The 22886-nt window shown below is 40.9% G+C and overlaps 1 protein-coding gene and 1 long non-coding RNA gene across 3 annotated transcripts in view; one reads left to right on the plus strand and one right to left on the minus strand.

Annotated features, from left to right (window-relative positions):
• The window catches only part of LOC111816032, a 6391-nt gene extending 5981 nt beyond the window's left edge, over nt 1–410 (minus strand). Inside the window, exon 1 of the long non-coding RNA XR_002820575.1 lies at nt 314–410. This is a non-coding gene — a long non-coding RNA (uncharacterized LOC111816032). The remainder of the gene's footprint in view (nt 1–313) is intronic.
• A 107-nt stretch (nt 411–517) lies between these two features.
• Zswim2 (zinc finger SWIM-type containing 2) lies at nt 518–22498 on the plus strand. 2 transcript variants are annotated; one of them, XM_004628632.2, is made up of 9 exons: nt 518–697; nt 1912–1988; nt 4302–4342; nt 10017–10227; nt 11107–11358; nt 16589–16673; nt 17726–17838; nt 20342–20495; nt 21675–22498. In XM_004628632.2, exons 1-9 carry the CDS (start codon nt 533–535, stop codon nt 22482–22484), a joined length of 1908 nt encoding a protein of 635 aa, XP_004628689.1. In that variant the 5' UTR covers nt 518–532; the 3' UTR covers nt 22485–22498. The 2 variants fall into 2 exon arrangements, with proteins under 2 accessions (XP_004628689.1, XP_023568047.1); XM_023712279.1 differs by lacking the exons at nt 16589–16673; nt 17726–17838.
• Nucleotides 22499–22886: the final 388 nt, after the last annotated feature.

The following is a 22886-nucleotide window of genomic DNA, read 5'->3' on the forward strand; positions in this document are numbered from 1 at the left end:
AGCCCGCGGCTGCCCCGGCCCGGTACCCGGCGCTGCTCCCCGCCGCCGCCCGCGCCTCCCCCGCCGCCGCCCTGCACGCGATCTAGGGCCGGCTTCCTCCCGCCACAGAGCAGGACGCGGAGCTCCGGTCCTCAGGGGCTGCTGTTTGAAGCTTCTCCGAATCCGGCGACGCGGGTGTCCTCTCGAGCCCGCGCCAGCCCGCGCGGCAGCGCTCCGGGACTGCGAGGGCTGCAATCCCCTCTCCTGACCCGAGAGGTTCCCTTCCGCGCCCGCCAGGGGCAAGCCCTGAAGAAGAGAGAAGGGCAGAGACTACCTGAGCCCGGAGCCCGACGGAACAAGTCCCCGCGCCGGCGCACGCCAGGCAGCTAAGGTTCGGGGCGCTCGGGCCGCAGGGCGCAGGCGCGGCGAGCGCAGATTCGGCCCCGCCCACAGCTACGCGCAGAGCACGCTGGGAACGCCCCGTCACCCCGGCAACCGGTCCCACGCCGTCGCCATAGAGACCCGCAGGCGCCTCCGCCGGCGTCCGCGCAGGATGCCCCGCCGAGGCTGCGAGGCGGCGAGCAGGCGGAGACACCCGAGCGACAGCCTCAGCTGGCGGCAGGACCAGGCTCTGGGCAGCAGCGTCTACCTCCTGCGGGAGATCGGCCCCACCGGCTTCCTGCTGAGGGAGGAAGAGCCGGAGATCGGGGATTTCCGCGTAACTATGGCGTCGCCCCGGGACTTCATCCCCCGGGGTCCCCGCACCCCGCCGCGTCCACACCCCACGCGCTGCGCAGGGCCAGCGGAACGGCGATTGCTGCGAGGGGCTCTTTGTTGGCGGTCAGCACGCAAATCAAGTCGTGTCCGGAGTCCGCTACACTGATGGCCCCTTAATTTCAAGGGCTGTAAATGTCAGAGGTTTTAATGAGCACTTTGTGCGAAATGGATCCATTTCCAGTAGTCACTAACCCCTAAATCAATCAGAATGGAAATTCTGCGTATGCACAGGCCGTACAGATTTGCTCAATGTTTGCTATTATTTTGCTCAATAAACAAAATCAGTTTCAGGTTATTCACTTTATAGCATAAGGAGGCCCCATTAAGGTGTAGTTTAAAAGGTGATGCCTTGTAAAGCTCTTAATAAAAATTCTTGTATTTTGCTGAGAAAGTAGGGATAGTTGATATTTATACATTTCATTCTCAGCAAAAATTGGTCACTGCACACACACACACACACACACACACACCCATTAGTTGACTTGGAAAATTGTAACTTACTGCCATGTAGTTCAGAGTACTGAACACAAGTTACCTGTTGGTGCTTTTTTTTTTTTTTAAGAGAATACAAATTAGAATTTAAAAATTACGAGTGATACAGCATTTCACTTAACAAAGTAATGTGCATTTCACAGCTGTCTGTACTTTTTAAAAACATTTTTCCCTTGTTGCTTACAAAACTTACTGGTTTTAATAAAACTGTGTCAGTCAATAGCGTTGGTGAATAAAATTATGCCTCTTGAATAAGATTAAATTTTAACTCCAAAACACACAATCAAAGCTCCAAAGTGAGCTACTACAGAAGTGTACTCTAAGGTTCCCCATAGTAAGAAACATCATTTTGAGAGGGTTTTTGGTTGTTTTGTTTTTTGTTTTTTGTTTTTTTAAGCTGGTTTTTGGTTTTTTCAGCTTTTAAACTTAGATACATTTTCATCTGTGTAAAGATCCCTTAATGCGTAATGCTTCTTGTTAATCAAGGAAAGCAGAAGGGAGTGAAACGTCAGCCTAAGGTGCGTGCAGGGAGCTGCGCCTTTCCAATACGCTGGCTGCTAAGAGGCCCCCTTGGGCTCCCTAGACCCAGTTATCTCTGTAAGTCTCTATTACTCGAATTACAGAACAGTTCAGTTTTGCTCTACCATTCACTTTCTGTCGAAGGTCTTCCTAGGAAACCCGCATGTTTGCAACTGCTCCACATTTCTGAAAGGAGGGGAACTCTGCAAGCACATATGCTGGTAGGTGATTTTTTTAATTTTTATTTTTAGTAGTTCTTGTTTGCAGTGTGTAATGTTTGCAGCCCTCCTGGAGCACTGGCACACAAACATAACAGCCTAATCCTTCTGCCATCCCTTTCCCTTCCTCTCTGGATCCCCTCCCTACTTCCTATCACCTTTTATTTTGTTCTATTTATATTTTGAGTTTCTCACATAAGAAAAACTACGCAATATTTAAGCTTATATGGCTGATTTATTTTCCTTAATGTTATGGTCTCAAGCTGAACCCCCCCCCCTTTTTTTAGACAGGGTCTCACTGTGCAGTTCAGGCTGGCCATGTGCTCACTTTTGTAGCCCCCAGGCTGGTCTCGAACTCTCAGAGATCCTCCTGGCTCAATCTCCTGAGTGCTGGGATTGCAGGCACGTGCCACCACGCCCAGTTCTGGGGTGCACGGTTGGCGTCTGCATCTACTGAGAGGGCGTGCCCAGGCATCCGGGGCAGAGACGGCCTGGGGTATGTTGCTGGGTCCTTGTGCCTCTGAGCTATCGTGTATATATATATATATATATTTGAGAGAGATATATACTTGATATATATATATATATATATACTTCAAATATATGTATATACTTGAGATATATATACTTGAGTTATATATATATACATATATATATATGTATATATATATATCTCAAGTTTGTGGTAAAGATCTTCCATCAAAGAGTGTCTTGCTGGGTTATATATTTTAACTTCCTCTTGATTTACATGCAGCAAGTTAAAGAAATTTAATGTTGGTGGAATGTAAAATTTAAAATGGCCATAACTTACCAACGTATTTTTTATTATTTCTTTTCATTCTGGAAATAATAAAGTTTAAATTGAGGAAAATTTTATAATGTTAATGTTTTTAGTAAAAACATCAATTTTTAGGGGCTGGAGACATAGCTCAATGGCAGCGCCTGCCTGGCATGCACAAGGTCCTGAGTTCAATCCCCAGTACCACAAAAAAATAAAAAAATAAACTTTGAGATTCATTCTCATGCTACCTACACATCAAAATCTGTAAAGTGAAAAATTCACATCATTGATATTTGTGGATTTTGCAACATTACTGGGCTTCAGCAACTTTCTGTCTCTAAAAATTGCATTTTCTTGAAATCAAGTGTTCTGTTTCCCGCATGAACACTATGAAACTGAACATATTCACCCTTTTCTTCTGGCTTCTGTTGCTCATTTCACAATGTGTTTCTCTTTTTCAGTGAACACTTTGTTATGAAATTTTCAAGATAGAAATAGGGCTCTATTTAAGATTACTCTTCTGAAATTTGAAATTATTCTTTCAGTGGCAGGATCTTTTTAAAGGGTTAGGAATCCCCATAAATAGAAGGAAAAAAAAAGGTCCATTTAGCTTACAACCTCCACTCAATTCATTTTATTTTGCCCACTTATCTATACTCCTAACAACAAATTCTTCATTATATTATTATTAATGTATAATTTATATTTGAAGAGAAATTACAAAAATTTAGGAAAGATGGTCATTTCTAATGGTTTATTTATAAGCAAAGAAAATAAAAGCAGTAAATTATGGCTGTTAACTTCTAATACCTTACCAAGTTTTTTTTATTGCATTTTGGTTGATTTTTATTACGCATTCATGAACATGGGTAATTTATAAAGATAAAAATATGCTTGTTTCAAATGGTGCTACTTGATACAATTATACTAACAGTAGGCTTTTCCATTTTTATTGAATTATCAAAGCAAGAGCACTCCATTCTGATTTTAATGTGATGTAGCTAATTTTATTTCAAACCAATTAAATGGAAATGTAGTCCAAGCATTTAATATACTAAAGTACATTTGATAGATTTAAATAGTAACTAAGTATGTATTTGCCATGTTTAAAATCACGTTTCATTTTATTTGGTGAGATTTGAAAATAGTTTTCTATCACACATTGAAGTGGTATATCCCTTGGCACTATATCCAGACACTTTTTGTCCAGGAAGATGGAAAAAAGTACTATGAGTACCTAAAACCCTCACTAGCCTCTCTCTCTCTGAAAGCTATATGGGTAAGGAATACACAGACTCTCCAATAAATTTCTGTCCTACAAATGTATTTTGTTTCCATTAATCCTATTTTTTCACATTTATTTGAAAGCGTAAGTTTAACTATCATTATTATTGAAAGTTGGTGCTCTAGTTTTCTTTGTAACATTTAATACTGCAAATTATATGATGCTATTTCTGGTCTAAATTTTTTTAGAGATATGTTTTGAGTTATGGCAAATATAAATGTTTTCATTTTTTTCTACTTGTGAATATTAGGATCTTGTTGAAAAAATTCAGGCTTCCAAGGAATCATGAATGTAAGTTTTACAGTTTTTGTTTATTTTGCCTAATTTGATATTAATAGTTTACAAGTTGAAATTTTTTAATTTAATTATATTCTAAACTTAGATGTTTATTTTTCAAAAGAACACAATAGCCATCTATAGCTTAACTTCTTAAGGTTGGAGTATTTTTCTTCTTAAAAAAAAAAATACTTTGTTGTACCATTTTCAAGTCAAAGACAAGATGAAGCAAGAGCCAGTTATTTGGCAGAAAATAATATCTCATATCCGGAGCGAAACTTTAGTGTTTTCTGTATCTAAAGTTGTTCTAATAGTACGAAAAACCTTAATTTTTAAATTTTAAAAAATTTAAATTTTATATCTGAGAAACAGGATGGTGCATAATTTCATCCAAAAATGTTTACTGGCTGAATTTTTCTTTAAAAGTTCATAATGTAAAATGTTGTAGTTTTATGTGAGTACTTAAACTGAGCTTAAAGTCAGGCATCATAGTTGTAAAACTTTAAACTCCAGAGTACTCAAAAATAAAGGGAAGAAACAGACAGTTCTATTGTAGGTCATTAAATGTGGACATTTTATAATAAAGATCCAACCATTATCAGCAGTGCCTGACCCCACGGAGTTGTTGGACCTATACAGGACCCATCAATGGCTGCATTTTAAAATTTTTATAAACGTGCATGATATTCATAAAAATTATAGTGATAATCTGTCTTCAGTTCAGAGATTCTCTTTAGGCAAGTCCATCCTCCAGCTGCTATGTAAACAGATTGCAAAGTTAGACTGAAGGATAGGCGAAGAGTGGCATTTCTTGGGCATTTCCCTGTCGTTCTCTTCTCTCTCTGCACCGTGGGCAAGCAGCTCGCCTCCTGCTGTCTGTGTCTCCTGAAGTGAAATCTGCAGAGCTGTCTTTGGACAGCTCTACTTCGAGGTCCCAGGCACACATTAAATGCCAAATTAACCTCTGTTTTTGTTTCTGCTTTTATTGTAGTTTGTTGTTGTTGTTGTTGTTGTTGTTGTTTTGGGCTTTTTGTTGGAATGGTCAGTTTGCAGTACTGAGGCTTAAACCCAGGACCTTCGCCCTGCCTTACATCCCAGCTTCTCCCTCTCTCCCTCTCTCCCTCTCTCCCTCTCTCCCTCTTTCCTTCTCTCCCTCTCTCCCTCTCTCCCTCTCTCCATCTCTCCCTCTTTCCTTCTCTCCCTCTCTCCCTCTCTCCCTCTCTCCCTCTCCCCCCTCCCCCTCTCCTCCTTTCCCCCTCTCCCTCTTCCTCTCCCTCTCTGTCATTCTTTTCCTTTCTTTCCTTCTTTCTTTTCTCCCTGTCCCTCTGTCTTTCAACAGAGGTCTCACTAAATTACTCAGGCTGTCCTTGAACCCCCTGCCTCAGCCTCCCAGAGTGCTGGGATCACATGCATGAACTACCACTCACACCTTAAAATCTCCATGCCGCATCTTGGCCTTCCTTTTTACCTCTGCTGCGAAGTTTGGAATTCTCTGCCCACATCCTCCTCCTCTCCCACTCGTGTGTTATCCTGCACGTCCCACGTGTCCTGCGCCCCGCCTGTCTGCCAGAGCCTGTGCCCCCGTGTCCTTGCCCTGTGCTGCCTTCAGCCTCAGCACTGTGGCCTGCAGCTTCACTGTCCCCAGAGCTGCGCCGGCTCCATCTTCCGCGCCCTCGCAGGGCACACCGCTTCTTCCTACCTGTTCCTTTCTCTCTGTCCTTGTGCTGGCCCTGCCTGGGTTGCACGATGCCCTCCCCCTTTCGTCTCCATGTCTCCTGCAGGGAGGAGGACGCTGGCTTCCCCTGCAGTCTCAGTGCTCTTAGCATTGTGGTTCTGTCCAGCGTCCATACCAAGACTACCGCGTGGAACCACACGGAGAGCCACACATGGCATTTCTAGTAGCCATTTCGTCAGAATTAAGAAACAGGGACATAATTTCAATTATGTATTTTAAACTAAAACACCACAAGTTATGCCAACATAGAACTAGTATAAGAATTTTAAGACATTTTGCTTTTCTTTCCTTCTGTCTTCCAAGCGCCCTTGTGTGTGTGACATTGACCTTGGCGCTCTCCTCACGTTATTTTCTGTGCTTCATAAAATTTTTGGTTGAAAAGTGCATCCACATATACCCAGACTGTTGCCAGCGTACTTACTATTTTCAGTAAGTTTATATTGTCGAATATAAATTCAAATTAAGCAAAATTAAAACTAGAGCTAAGTCTGCCCAAGCTAACTGCGCAGGCACAGTTGCTCTGTGTGGCTAATGCCTTTAGTATTGGAAAATGCAGGTCCATGCAGTTAAATTCAACAAATACTTATTGTACTGTACATTAGCCAGGGACTGCTTTAGGTGCTTTTCATAAATTGAATCATGTGAGATGCTAGTATTGGGATATTTTCATGGATAAATACAGCATTTTTGTAAATCAGTCCAATATTTTATGTTGCATTTCCTTTTGCACTTAAAAAAAAAAAAAAGCAGAGTCTTACTATACAGTTGAGGCTGGCTTTGAACTTGCATGTAGCCCAGGCTGGCCTCAAAATCATAACAATCCCCCAGCCTTCGCAGACTCCCAATTGCTGGGGTTACAGGCTCTGCCTGGCTTGTTTCCACCTCTCAAAGATGGAAGGGATTCTTCTTACAAATATCAATAGAGAATGTTTAAAGTTAATCCTATAACTTTTGAAGTTATACTTCTTACTGAAATTTTTTTCACATCATTTATATTTAAAAGACATTTTCGAGCCAGCGAGATAACTCAGAGGACTAAAGCACCTACTTAGGCAAGCTTAGGCAAGTGCAGGGAGCAGGGGTCCAGTCCTTGGCACCATATGCCGCGCCAGCCCCACTGCCAGGGCGGGCTGAGGCCACAGGGGCGATAAAGAACTTTGCATCAACATTGAAAATACCATGTGCACAATGTAATTATAGACAGAGTAGGAATATTCAAAGAAAAGATCCTAATGACCTTAAACTTTTTGTCACTTGAATGAAAGCTTGAGCAAACACACATGAAAATTAAAATAATTCCAAGAAAGCCATGCACAGAGTTATGCAGTAGGGTTATATAAATAAAGTAGGTAAATAAGCGTAGAGGAAATGCTTACTGTTAATAAAGGAGGAATGTTTTGAATATCATGCATGCATTCTTTTCTAAAAGGAATCTAGGAACAGTGATTTGCACCCCCATGTTGCATGTAAGAAATGTAAGCTTCTCTTTTCTTTATGAAGACCTGCAAGCATGATTATAAGAATATCAATTTTTATTATAAAAATTTTATTATAAGAATGTCAGTTCACCAAAGGACAGACCATTTATAAAGGATGGGCATGGATGAAAGGACGCTTTGGTCAGTGTTAGCAACACAGAAAAAGCATCTATATGCCAAAATGTAGTAAAGCCACAGAGAAGGTGGTTATCTCAGACGAGGAAGCGTTTGCAGTGGGGGAAATCTCCTCAACACTTCAGAAGAGTGCAACTTTACCCCAATCTATAGCTGAAACATAATTCACACCTGGAGGACGAACAGCCAACACGCTTGCTGGGAGCAGCTTAGAGTTCATCAGTGTCAGTGAAGAGTGAGTTCAAGCGCAAAGGAAGCCCCAACGCAGAAAGCACCCACCCAGAGGCTCTGGGCCCTGCGTTCTGGATGGTGCTGCAGCTGGGGTCCACACAGCCCCTTCCCGGTGCCCGACAAGCTCTGCTGCTTTGCTCGCTCGCCCCTTCCAGAATACCCTTGTTCAGTTCTACGCGTTTGATTTTTCCACACGATTATCAGAAGAGTTTCTTTTCCCTCCCCCCCCCCCATTCCTCTTCTCCACCACATACAGCGGTGTCTGCGCAGCTCCTTCGGCGGAATTACATTATTCGGGAGTGCTTTGCCCGGAAGCATCTTCACTCCCCACAGCAGGCTTTCTCTCCTCATCATTCTCATTTTTCTGCAGGGCAGATGCTACTGCGTCTCTGTGACACACGGCCCTCCTGCCCCAAAGTGATGGTAATTCAAGGACACCCGCAGTCTGCCTGCTTCGCCACCAGCCCAGGAGCAGTGACTCGTGTTTTCTGTGTTCTGAGCCGTTGGCTGGGCCCTTCCAGGGAAACACAGTGTTTCACTGTCTCTCTTGCAAATGATCTTCACTCTATATATTTTATCTTCTTTTTTAATTTTATTTTTTAAGGCGTGTACAAATTATAATTAGAACAAAAAATTACAAGTGATAAAGAACTTCTCTTAACAGAGTAATGGGAATTTCACAGTATTTGTAGTAACGCATAGTATTGTCTTCAAACCAGTTAGTTAATGTTTAATTTGTTTTGTCTTTTTTTAATTGTTTGTCCTTTTTCTCTTCTTAATTTCTTATACATTTCTTCTTTCTTCCAATTTTGCATGCATATATCTGGCAATATTAATAACTGATTAGAAGACCACACTATGTCTTACAACAAATACTGTGAAGTTCATATTACTCTGTTATGTGAAATTCCCCACATATTTTAAAGGCTGTGTGAGAGGACTAGAACCCCAGCGAAGGATAGCAGATAGACGAAGTTATCTTAAGGAAGCAAGGGACAAAGGGAAAGAGCCCAGGGATGATGGGTCAGGGAGTAAAAAATGTCCTCATTTTTCTGCTGGTCGAAAGCACCAGCCCTTAGGGTGCAGTTCCTTGTAAGGACGGCAGGATGGAGAAAACTCAGAAGTGGAGGAGTGCGCCTCCTCCGGTGCAGGCTGCAGTGTGCGGAGGAATGCGGGCAGAACTGGGGATGGGGAAGCTCCAGGCTCCTGAGGCACCACAGGGGCCCAAATGGAAACAAGAAAATAGACACGGTGAATTACCTCCGGGCCACCCGCTGTACATTTTTTCACTTATTCATGTAACAAACATAAATTATACAGCTCAGGTATTCTTGTTTTCCTTTTATGAATTTGTGCCCCTGTTGTTTTGGTTTTTTGTTTTGTTTTGGTTTTGGTTTTCAGTACCAGGGATTGAACTGAGGACCTTGCACTTGCCAGGCAGGCGCTTATGCCACTGAGCTTTATCCCTGGTGCCCCTGTTTTTTAATACTCTTGCATGCTGACAAAACGTTTTCTTATAGACAAATTGAATGTGGAGCATGATTATAACGCCAGTTCAAAAATGAACATCATCCTACCCACAACCCTTTTTTCTTTTTTAATTTAGGACAGGGTGTATAGGGTGTACAGGGTCTCACTGCATAGATCAGACTGGAAGTAATCCTCCTATGTACAACCTCCCACAAGCTGGGATTACAGGCATGCCACCACGCTTAGTCTCAATCACTGTCTCAGTGTGCCCTGGGGCTGGGACCGGGGCCAGGGCCAGCATGGCAGGCCAGCGGATCGAACTCTTGGCTCCTGCATCTTTAAGTAGGCACTTTAAACCACTGGGCTATTTGGCCGGCCCCTACAGCCCTTACAGTGCACCATTTGCTCTGTTTTCCAGTAACAAGTAAAAAAGATAATTTCTATCCTTGTCATAAATGACTCCTGCCTGACATTTTGGCTCCGAAAAGAATGCAAAAAAGTGGTCACTGTCAGTGTGGGAAGCAACTAAACACTGTCCTCCTGCACCTTAAAAAGAAGCTCTAACTTGCGGCATGCGTGACTACATCTCTGTATTTCTAGTGTTGCTGCCGCATTTTAATACTTTGGGGTTTCTCGCTAGCGGCTTTCCAGCTAGGTCTTACAGAAGGAGCCATCAACGACTTGCTGCGGGGGATTCATAGAGTGCAGACGCCACAGCCAGGAAGGCAGGATGACAGCGCGTGCGGCGAAGGAGAGGGCTGCGTGCCGCAGAAGGAGGTGGGTCCCGAGGACATCTGCTCCATCTGCCAAGAGGAGCTTCTGGAGAAGAGGCTGCCCGTGACCTTCTGCAGGTGAACACCGTGAGTGCTGTGGGTGATGAGCGCTGGGCAAAGCGCCTAACTTGACGTGTTTACAGCCGATGAGAGTAGGAGGATTAGAGCAGGAGAGGTGTGGGTAGAGACAAACAGCACCTTTACAAATGGGCAATGTCTATTTTCGCAGTGTTCTTTTGTTTCCCAACATGCATATTGCTACTTTTTGCACTGGTATTTTTCCTCCTGATTATTTGCCAAAATTTCATGCACATTGCAGCTTTTAATACAGCTGTTTCTGTTGCACATTGTAAGATTATGAGCAGCTGCCCCCAAATATTATTTCTACAGCATATTTCTCAGGTAGAGTGTTTTGGGGTTTTTTTGTTGTTGTTTTTGTTTTGTTTTTGTTTTTGTTTTTGTTTTTTTGTACAAAGGATTGACCTCAGGACCTTGCGCTTGCCAGGCAAGCACTTATTGTACTGAGCTATCTCTCCAGCCTTAGAGTGTGAGTTCTGAGAAAATCAGATGGGCATCATTATAATGTTCCTCTGTATTACGACTGTTTTCACTACTATCATTTTACAAATAAAATGATTTTACAAATTACAAATAATGATATTGATCACATACATGGTCCAAAAATCTTTCATCTTTTCATTGGAATAAAAATTATGTGTGGATTCTTGGGGACTAAATTAAATATAGCAAATTCCATTTGTATGTACATAGATGTGTGTAATCAAACTATATCCAGAAAATCGGTCGAGTCTTTTTACGTGAATAATGGTATTAGAACTGAAATTTTTATTTGTACAAGTGATTATGATATATAAATAGATAAAATGTGTGTATTATAAAATACACACATCCCTGCTTCTGCGCAGGGATGGTAACCTTGAATTTTATTTCTGATAGATTTGGCTGTGGCAATAATGTTCATATAAAATGCATGAAGATCTTGGCTAACTACCAGAATATGACCTCAAGCTCTTCCATGGTGAAATGTCCTCTGTGCAGGAAAGAGTTTGCACCATTAAAAGTTATCTTGGAAGAATTCAAAAATTCTAGCAAACTTATGGCCACCACTGAGAAAGAGCGGCTGGACAAACACCTTGGAATTCACTGTAATCACTGTCAGCAGTTTCCGATAAAGGGCAAGTGTTATAAGTAAGTGTCACCAGTAAAATTATAAGATTTGTGTTAACTTTTCAAAACATTGGCCATCGGTGTACCTGCCCATCATTCAGCCTTCTTCCAACCATGAATTGTTATTGATTTACTTGATGGCAGCTTATATGGGATTTCTAGACATGTGATCTGATTTTTTAAGAGAATAGAAAAATAACAGATAAGACATTAGAAATGATACAGAAATTTTAGAAATAAGAAAAGGTATTCAACAGTGGTTGTTATAGTGCACATTTCTGTCTTCAATGTAGTTTCTCAGATTACACATATAAACATATAAAACTGGTCAAAGTAAAATTTTTAAACATTAATTGCTACCTTCAAAAAACTGATAGAAATTAGTACAATCATCTTAGCCAATGTGTGTATATACGTACATGATTTTGCCCCTTTCTTTTTTTCCTATTTTTCTTCTTTCTCTCACCCCAGCTGTCTGTTCCTTATGTTCAGTTTCTTTCCCTTTCACTATATCTGTTGTACCTCTCAGATTTTATTTACTCTTTTAGGTTCTTACCCTAAGGAGACAATACAATGTTTACACATGTGGGTCTGATTTATTTTACTTATAAGTAGAGCATCTAGTTGCATCCATTTGCCTATAAAATCCTCAAGTTTATCTTTCTTGATATCTGAGTAATACTTCATTGCATAAAAATACCACATCTTTTTTATCTTTTCCTCAGTTGATGGGCATTTGAGTTGTTTCCAAGATTCAGTTATGATAAATTGTGCTGTTATAAACATGAGTGCATATGTATCATTGTGGTATGATGTTTTCAGCTCTTCTGGAAAAATATTCAGACACTCAGTCACCTTATCTTTGACAAAGGGGCCAAACATGTTCACTGGAAGAAAGCCTGTTTAACAAATGGTGCTGGAAACATTGGCTCTCCACATGCCAAAAACTAAAACTATATCCAGGTATATCACCATACACTAAACTAAAGTCAAAATGAATGAATGATCTAAATATGAAAACAGAAACACTAAATCTACTGAAAGAGAAAACACATAGAAATCTTAAAGACATAAGCATAGTTGGTGAACAAAACTCAAACTTCACAGAAATACTTCAAAGAATCAACAACTGGGATTTCATCTTACTGAAAAGTTTCTGCACATCAAAAGAAATTATCAATCAAGTGAAAAGAAAACCCACAAATTGAGAAAATATCTTAACCAACATTCACTCAAAGGACTTCTACCTAGAATATATACAGAACTAATAAAAATCAGGCCGCCAAAATGCAAAGACCCAACCCAAATACAAACATTTAAGATGAATACACACTTCTCAGAGGAAGAAATAGAAATGGTAAATAAATACATGAAAAAAATGGTCCACAGCACTGGTCATTCAAGCAATGCAAATTAAAACAATGCCAAGGTTCCATCTCACCCAAGAAAGAATGGATATCATCAAGAAGTCAACCAGCATACAAAGCTGGAGGGACTTGCAGGAAAACGGAACTCTTCTCCACTCTTGGTGGGACTGTGAGTTGGTGCAACCATTTGGAAATCAGTGTGGAAACTCCTCAAAAAGCTAGAATTAGTGACCTGATTTTACTTGCTTTGCTTTTGTAAGTGCATGACCCTTTCCCTGGAGATCATGAGTCCAGTAGCAGCCAGGCAAGGAGTGCTGGACGCAGGCTGTGGCACAGTCCCACATAAGAACCAAGCTCAGAGTCACTCTAGATCTCTCACTTTCTTTGAAAAGCCAATGAGGTTATTCAAATCTCCTAGGATTAAACCAGAGGGAGACTGCCTGAATCTTTCATCAGATTCTAAAAAGTCCTAATTAAAGAAAACTCAAGTTTTGTTTTCTTTCATATTATATACCTCAGCAATAACAACAAAAGTGAGATAATAGCAGTTTGCCCATCTTCACAGTTGTCACAAACATCAATCAATTGCCTGCAAAATTTTGTTCTGTTAATTAAACTTTAAGGGAATATTTTGTTTCAATTTTTAAAAATTCTTGTAAAATACACCAGTTTTTATCTTTCAGCTTTTTCTAGCATTACATTATGATGAGGAATATTTAAATTATGTACATTAAACTTTCTCAGACAGCCATAAAACTTTTTCATAGCCCTGAACAGCAAATTACCCCTTTTCTCCTTTGAATTTAGCCCTCTGTTTTCTGAATGTGTCCCACAACAAAACTCAGTCATCAACAAGAGTCTTAGCCTTAGCAATGGCTGGCCTGAGGAGGCTGCAAAGAAGGGAAGCTGGAGGAGGAAGAGTTTGTAGAGATAGTTCTTCGGGGATGTTCAGCTTGCCTGGAGAAGGTGGGTGACAGAAAGTTCTGGGACAAGGAAGGCCCCAGCCTTCGGTGGTAGTAGCCATTGTTTGGGTAAGCAGCTCTGGGGTACAAAGTCATCTGAGGGCCACAGTACAGCATTCTTAGCCCCCATGGGCTTGTACTCCTCTGCTGGCTAACTGTGAGTGCGGAAGGTTGTATCAGATCGTCTCACTTTAGAAATTCTGTGGGAAGAACACGCTTTTCTGCTCCAGGTGTGGGCTGTTCCTTCTGTCCTGCTGGGGTTTCCTTGCATCGCCTCAGTGAAACACCCTCCAGGGTGCTGCTGCTGCCACTCCCAGAGGCCTCCTTTGGCACCTTGCTGTCACTCCTCGTTTAGGAACCTGGCTGGTGTCACCTTCCTGTTTTACAATTTTTTTTATTAATTTTATTGAGAAATAAATTGCACTGAGACAGTTTTAAAAGTGATTAATAGGACAGTTCCAATTAAGACATTGCATATTGTTGTCTTCGTAGTAGTTATTCATAGTACAAGTATCATGCAGACATGATATCCTGTCCAAACACTATTTAGTACAAATCTTTCTTCTCATTGAATTAAGAGAAAGTAGCTGTATATCTATCCTATTTTGTATGTACAGATACACAATGGTCCTTCATTTGTATCCCTTTTTTTTTGCTTAGTTTTGTCAGAGATGGGTATTCCATTGCCATTTAAATATTGTAGGTATGTGAATTCAGCAAAATAATCCAATATAGTGCAGTAGTCCAAAGCTGCTTCTGGAGAGTTAACAACTTAAGTTTGCAGACCAAAAATTAGAGAAAAAGAAGGGCTGCAAGGACAGCCAACATTTTGGCCCTGGCCTTGCAAGGTCAGTGAGGACTCAGGACATAGGAGAACCTGTATTGTAATATCCAGTAGCCCAGTTGTGTCCCAAATTTACTGACCAAGCATTGGTGGTATAGTGGTGAGCATAGCTACCTTCCAAATTTTCAGATCAAGGAGAATATGGGGCCACAGAGGAATGTGATTGATGATGTACAGTGTGCCTAAGGAGAGTCACAAGGAGAGAAAATATTCTCAGGCTTTCACAAAGAGCAAACTGGTCAAGGAATGGCCGTGACTCATCCACATGGCTGACACTGACAAAAGATCTATACAAACGGCGGTACAGGACTACAGCATAAATCCTGAGGGCACTTGACTGACCTTGTCAGATACAAAAGCTACATTTCTTGTTATATAAGTCTTGCTTTATCTTGGTCTTAACCATCCAGCAGAAAAGTATAAAAGTGAGATATAAAAAGTAAAGCCATATTAATATGCTGAGCTGTAAAAAGGCTCAAGTCAACAACTGACATTGCCAGTCCTGCGGATAACCCACTACTGTGATGGCCTACTGGATTATATTGGATTATTTTCCTGTTTTTCAAATTGAAGAGCAAGTGCAATGCTGTCTTCCTCCTCTAGTGCAGCGCTGACATGCAGGCCTCAGCCTGAAGAATGATTTCCAGTACTTTGAGAAACAGATTGAGTGGGAGCAAAGACACACGAGGCAGTCTTCTCTGCCCCTTCATCAGGGCCTAATGACCCAGCTGTTTGCATTTTTTAGAGTATCAATTCAAAAACTCTCAGCTTTATTGGAAAGCATGGCAGTGTTCATGTTTGCCTCCCCAGCACACTTTGATATATCAAGTAAATCACAGCATTGTGCTGAATGTTAATTATTAAGAATCTTCTCTGTGTGTATAAATAGTAATAATAAATAAATTAGCACTTAATTCTACACTGTCTGAAGGAAATATTATTCTTAATTTCTCATGGAAATAGCCTTATACATCTTGGATAACGTAAGCTAAAAAGAAGTTATTTGACTACTATTGAGGTTATTGTTCTGTAAACTTACAACGAGGTAAAATCTGTGCTTGTGGCAAATTTTTGTAAGTGATATATACTTGCCATTGGGATTGTAAGGAAAATTCAATTTTAAAAATTGCATCAATTGGTTTTTTATTGAAGCTCTTTATGTGTTTACTTTTTTCATTCTGAAAAGAAAAAAAAAGGAGTATAATTCTGCTTTTAGGTCATAATCTGCTAGGTATAATTGTAGCGTGCACGAAACAACTAGAAAACAACACTGGAAAATCAAATGATAGAATATTTAATGGACTATTGACCCTACAGGAATTTCAAGGAGATTGTGGAATGCTAATTTGACTTAAGAGGGCATCTGGGAAGGTGAGGGTGGGCACAGAAGGGGTCTCCCAAGTGCTGTATGTTTACACTCTCATGTGCATACCTGGATGTTAGGTCACTTGTCACAGGAAAATGAGGTTGCCATGGAATTAAGACTTCCGATCAGATGACATTGAAATAAGGTTGTCCTGACTTCGATAGACCAGGAAAACTGTTTGTAAAAGCAGAGGCAAGGGGGCCTGGGAGATGGCTCAGCAGAATAAGTGCTTGCCTGGCAAGCATAAGGAACTGAGTTCAATCCCTGGTTCCACAAAAAAAAAGTGGAGGCAAGAAATCAGAGAAAATTCCAGCAAGAGAAGGGCAGGGGGCTGCTCCATAGCTCACTTTGCAGGTGCTGTAGGAGGCCACATACCGAGAAATGTGCCTCATCTCCAGAAGATAAGCACAGAAACGGGTCTGTCCTGGAGCCCCAAAACTTGACTCTGCCTTGCCAGCCTCATGTTTGTAGCCATTTAGATGAATTCCAGACTTTTCTTTGCAGAACTCTTGGATAATAAATTTGCGTGGTTTAAGCAGATATATTTGTCAATTTTTTACAGCAGCAATAAGAAACCAGTACCCAAATGGGAGCAGAAATGGGCTTTGTCATGTTTGTTTCATTCTTAGAAAGTTTGGCTCAGAAGTGTTCATCTAAAAGCATGACAGTAACTGGAGGCTCTCTTGCCTGTTTCGGTCTTCTGCGTGTTTAGGTGCACAGAATGCACAGAATTCCACCTGTGCCAGCAGTGCTTCGAGAGCGCGTGCCACGCTCCGCATACGTTTGCCTTTCGCGAGGTATGGTATCGTCCGCACTCTAATGGAGGGGCGGGGCTTGTCTTATTAAACAAACTAAATAAACCTAAGAATATAAAGAGTAAGGGAGGCTTTGGAACAAAGCAGTTGATTTTTAATGAGAATCTACAAGGATATCTTTAGCAGAATGCTTTTTTGCGTAGGTACACAAGGCAAGGTCTTACACTGGTGATTTGCAAACTCTAACACAGTAGCAAGCACCCAATGGCATTATAAATAAATCTTGTGAACAGGAATTACTATAGGAGAACTTGTGAATTAGTTATAAAGGATTTCAACCTTATAATTTGCCATATGAGAACTGACAATCAAGTATGATTTTTCTCTTAAAATTCCTTACACCAAGGGCTGGCCAGGTAGCATAATTAAACATACAATTTTGTTGATAGCATTTGAACTGGACACTTTAAAAGCATCTTGTATTGCTTATAATAATGCTGTTTTGCTAATTATACACTATTAAAAATCTGCAATTATCATTCATAATTTTACTGTAAAAAGTAATGCATTATGGTAGTTATGCAGTAGCACATGAGACCTGATAACTATGTGATAATTTAATGTGATTAGAAAAGAATAGCTATGTTTAAAATTATATCAGGGGGGGCTGGAGAGATGGCTCAGTGGTCTGAAGCACCTACTTAGAACAAGCTTGGCAAAGCATCAGGGACCGCGGTTCAATCCCCCAGCACCACATGCCAGCCAGCCCCGCCCCCTGGTGGGCTGAGCTGGCCACACACACACACACACACACCTCTCTCTCTCTCTCTCTCTCTCTCTCTCTCAAATAAATAAAAAAAAATTTAAAAAAAATAAATAAAATAAAATTATATCAGGGGCCGGGGAGATGGCTTAGTGGAATAAGCGCTTCTCTGGCAAGTGCAAGGGACTGAGTTCAATCCCCGATTCCACCAAAAAAAAAAAAAAAAGCATCTTTCACATTATTATATAATTGATAAGTAGACTATTTTTTAATTCACAAAATAAAAATGTTCATGGCTTGCACAGTAATATCTACCTTCTACCTGTTGCAGAAAAGAAATCAAAGATGGACATCACTAGAAACGGAATCCCATGAAGATATAAAATATTTAGATATTAAAAGTAAGATAGAAGAAAAGCTGCCATATTATCAAGAAAAGCAAGGGTGAGGCTCTAAGTAAAATTTGCATTCCTAGTATAACTTGTGATCTTCAAGCAATTTTTCAGTTTGCATATATCATCTTATTCTTTGATACAATATTTCTGTTTGATTTAATTTATTCACCACTTCCAATACTTGGTGGAGTTAGGAAGTGAAGCAGACTGTTTAGATCCGATCCTACGTCAGCACGTGTTGTCTGTGCGTGACTTGCCTCCTCACGTCACTCCTCTCTGCCACACTTGTCCATCTTAAACAGCAGGATAATTGTAAAACAAACTTCATATGAAATGAGTTACTACTCACAAGAAATATTCAGATAATCCCTATTCTAATTAATTCCATTGGAGGTAGTAGTGGGTATTAGGTATAGATAGTTTCTTCAGAAATCAAATAATTATCTAAATAAATATCAAGTTGAAGCTGACATAAAGAAGATAAGCAAAGGGTGCAGAGGGTTTTGGCATTTGCCTTTGTAATAATTGGCCTCTGACAGAAGGAAGTATTCACCAGTTTATTTTTCCTCTTTCCCCACTCCCCACTTCACGCCCAGGGAACAAGAATGCTGAGCAGCTGATGAGATAGTTCGGCACTAAGTGCCTGCTTTGGCAAGCACAGGGACCACAGTTCAATCCCCAGCCCCACATGCTACGCCGGCCCCACTCATGGGGTGTGCTGAGCCAGCGACCAAATCCGGGCATGGTGGCACATGCCTGTAATCCCAGCACTGGGGAGGCTGAAAAGAGGAGGATCACTATGGGTCTGAGCTGTGCACGGAGATCCTGTACCAAATACATAAATTTTAAAAAATTGAGGAAAAGAAAGAAAGAAAGCAAGCAAGCAAGCAAGCTTAGTAGATCGGTCACATTTCAGAACCCTGATTAGGTTGTTCACAGAACCTGTCTTACTCTTTGTCAACTACAGAAAATTAGATGTGTATTAATAGATTATGTGCATTGTAAACATATGCAAAAGAAACCATTTTAAAAGGATGAGATAACACTGAATATTTTGTTTTGTTAGGGTGTTTTTTGTTGTTGTTGTTATTGGTATTTTTTTTTTTTTCCCGGAACCAGGGATTGAACTCAGAGCCTTGCGTTTGCTTGTCAAGCACTTATCCTACTGAGCCATCTCCCTGGCCGGTAGTTTTTTTGTTGTTGTTGTTTTTGTTGTTGTTTTTTTTTTTTTTTTTTGCTCTGAATGCCTTCAGGGCAGGTTTGGCTGGCTCAAGTTCTGGAGATCTGTACCACAGCAACCGAGCCTGAGTGTTTTTTTGAAGCAGCCACTTAAAGAGCTGAGCTGAGGGGCAGGCCTCCAGTTGTTGTTTGTTTTAACGAGTTAGTCAAACAAAACCCACTTGTTCTCACTAAAGGTGTAGGCAGGCATACAACACACCTCCACACCACACACCACACACCACACACACTGGTAAGTTTCTCTCCACACCTCACCAGACGTCCGGCCTGTGCCCAGGAAACACTACACACTGTGGAGAGCAGGCTTGCAGGACGTGAAATGAGTCCACTCAAAGACTCCCCTCCTCCATTTCTCCTGCCTAAGAGTCATGCTGCACTCTACTAGAATGCATCGTCCAATAAGGGCTGCATTAGGAGATATTGGCGGGTGAGCAGTTGGGAGGGAAAAGCATGCGGGAAAGAAAGAAATTCCAGATAAAGAAAACGAAAAAAATGAAGAATTTTAAGATATGAGTAGATAGTAACCTTGTAAGTCCTAAAAGTACCCGTGTAATTTAAATTATATACCACTGATAAAAGCAAATTAGCCTGAGGAGGCTGTATCTATACCGCGATGAGAAAGGCAAATGTTTCTGAAGAATACGTGTGCTTTCTTTATGACACCAGGAATCCAGCCCAGGACCTCACACTTGCCACTGAGCTGTACCCCCGTCATACGTGTCCACTTTGCTCTGAGTGGCTTTTGAGTGTAGAAATGCTTCTGATCTTTTAACAGAGTTTATTTGGCATTTGTTGTTTTCAAACCAGTTGCTCAGGGCATTAAATATGAGTTGATTCACATTATCAGGATTTGGGGGAAACAATATTGTGATAAGCCCATTCCCCAGGGAAAACGGATTTCCTAAAAATGCTGATTTGCCACTCACCGCCGTGGCCTGAAGTAGTCAGCGTGGCTTACTCTAACCTCACCAGCTACAAGCTGGCAAAGGGAATTGGATCGTATTTTTCTAAACACCCACTTAGAAGTGTTGGCTCAGAGTGAAATAATTTGAGAGTGTAGCTCTCAGCAAAATTTCTTCCGGCTTTATGGACATGAAAATACAAAAAAAAAAAATCTAGACACTAGTGTTTTCAGCTGGTAGGACCAAATTTTACCCTCTGTGAAGTTGCACCTGCCCCGTGCATGGCCCGTGCAACAGTTTCGCTTTGCTGCGGCTGACGGCGGTCACCGTTGGCTCGAGAGTCCTGCGCCTTGGGCTGCACCGCACAGGTCCGTCCCCGCTGAGCATGCGCGCCTCCGCTCTGCCCTGCAGCCAGGTGTGCACACCAAGACACGTCGTGAAGTCCCTGCCGCTCTTGCTGGTTACGAAGAACAGTAAGCTGCTCGCGCCTGGTTGCCAGTGTCGGCTTTGTCTGAAGTCATTTCGTCTCGGGCAACACGCAAGACTGCTGCCGTGCTCCCACAAGGTAAGCGTCACACCGCTTTAGTGCGACTTCCCTAAACGGGCAGTTTCCACGAAGGACGTGACAATGTAAGCTGCGTCGTCCACTTGCTAGTCGTACTCTGCGCAGAGTTCAGATCACACCGGACAGGTGAAGGAGCTGCGGCGCAGCACAGAGCAGCAGCTCCGCCGCGGGTCCCTGTCACTGAGAGAGGACTCTTCGGCAGAGCCGTCGAGGGGACAAGCGGTGCTTTATGTTAGATTATTTTATCTACTTCAAATATCTATAAATAGAAAAGGCTTGCTAAAAACTTTTTTGCTGTGTATTTTTTAAATGAAAAAGAAATGCCTAAATTGACGTCATTATTTTATTTGAAATTACTAGAATCAAATCCAACACTACTTGATTAATATATAGTTGATAGGTGGGGCCGGGGAGATAGCTCAGTAGAATAGGCCCTTGCCTGGCAAGCACACGGTCCTAGGTTCAATCCCCAGCACCGCAAAAAATAAATAAATAAATAAATAAATAAGATATATAGAGAGAGACAGAGATTTGATAATGAAGATTTTCCATTAAGTCCTTTCAATAAATATTTTGTAGCATTAGCATCACCCTTATCCACAGTGGCTGAATGTTCCAAAAATATGATTTACTTTATATCTTTATATTTCATTGTCCTCAGATCCAATTTTTAAGTCTAATGCTTAATTTTTAAATAATTCCTAATCTGAGTTTCTCAGAAGGCTGAGATAGGAGGCTCTCAAATTCAAAGCCAACTTAGGCCACTTAGCAAGACCCTGTCTCAAAAAGGGTTAGAGTTGTAGCTCAAAGAGGGAGTGTCCCAGGGTTCAGTATGCAGTACCACAAATAATAATAATAATGTTTATTTGTTAAAAGTAATTAGCATAAAATTAATAGTTTGATTAAGTTGTGAATGTTTAACAAAATTGCAAAGGTGGTATTTATATATGTCTTTGCATTTTAGTATTGAAAAGGGGGATAAATCCATTATAAATATGAATCCATTATATTTATAAATGAACTTCCAAATATTTTCATAAGACTTGATAAATTAGAATTTCAATCGATTTTACTAAGCTGTCATAATACAGTTAAAATCCTGTGAAACAGTTATATAAATAATACAGATTACAAGCATGATAACTATATCTCTGACTAACTTACAAACTTTTTTTCCAGTTTCACAGAAAATGCATTGACGATTGGTTGTCCCACAAGTGCAACTCGTGCCCTATCGATGGGTTGGTCATTCAAAGCCCCGTGATGTGGAAAAGTGCAGCCATGGCTGGACAAGCATGCAAGCCAGCTTGCAGCATGGACGTCACTCATCTGTCAAAGCAGGAAGAACTGAATCTCCTTATTCCTGGCACTGGATTAATTTTAAAACAAAATAGACCTGGAATGTTACCGAGCATTCCTCAGAGTAGTTCTGAAAAGCTGAATACGCTTCACAGTCCAACAAATACTTATCAGGATATAACTATAGATGATCTATGCTCTGTCAAATTAGATGATTCGAATTCAAGAAAATTACTCTATGAATCCAAAATTAGCCAGCATTTCCCCAGGTATCTTCAGGATTTGCCCGCTGGACCGCTTGGGAAAATACCACCTCAAACATTTCTTCCTTCCATTGCTCATAAAAACACGAGTTGTCTTAATGAAACACAAAGCCCATATGATCAAAAACACCAGAGTGCTCTGGGTCCAAAGGTGATCAAAGGCTTTCAGCCCGCAAACCATAACAGAAGGCGGAATCGCAGCACAAAACTGAGAGAAGATGATAGGAGAGCCACTATTTTACATCCAGAGGATTTAAGTCTTGTTGTTAATGGGAATCCAACTAATCTCAGTGTGTTTAAACGGAGAAATAATTATAAGGGGAAAATTAGACCCAAGGGTAGCCATCTAGCAAGACAACCTGTATGTTATTCTTCAAATACAGAAAGTACAACACTATCTTTAATAATGGAAGGGGTTCAATTGTGAAAAGTATTTTTGGTTACTATCAAAATATTTGTATTTTGAATATAAAAGTTTATTTTTAGAACTAAAAAATTCTTGATAAAAGCAGATGAAATTGTCTGTTGTTATTCAGCCTACTTGTCTATCAATAACTGCTGCACTTAAACTTACCTCATTGCTTATAAAACAAAGTCGTTGCTAAGAGTTTCTATAGTTTACACTGATTAAATTTTTCATTAAGATAAAGATTTTTTCTGCTTCAACTCACTGCTTTCAAATATTTCACTTAACATATAGTATAGAGCTGGACATGGCGGCTCACACCTTTAATGCCAGCATTTGGGAGGCTGAAGCATGATCACAGCGAGGTGTAGGCCAGCCTGAACTACATAGTGAGTTCAAGGCCAGCCTGAACTACATAGGGAG

This window comes from Octodon degus, unplaced genomic scaffold, assembly GCF_000260255.1.
Source record: "Octodon degus isolate 3935 unplaced genomic scaffold, OctDeg1.0 scaffold00025, whole genome shotgun sequence".
NCBI classification, from domain to species: domain Eukaryota; kingdom Metazoa; phylum Chordata; class Mammalia; order Rodentia; family Octodontidae; genus Octodon; species Octodon degus.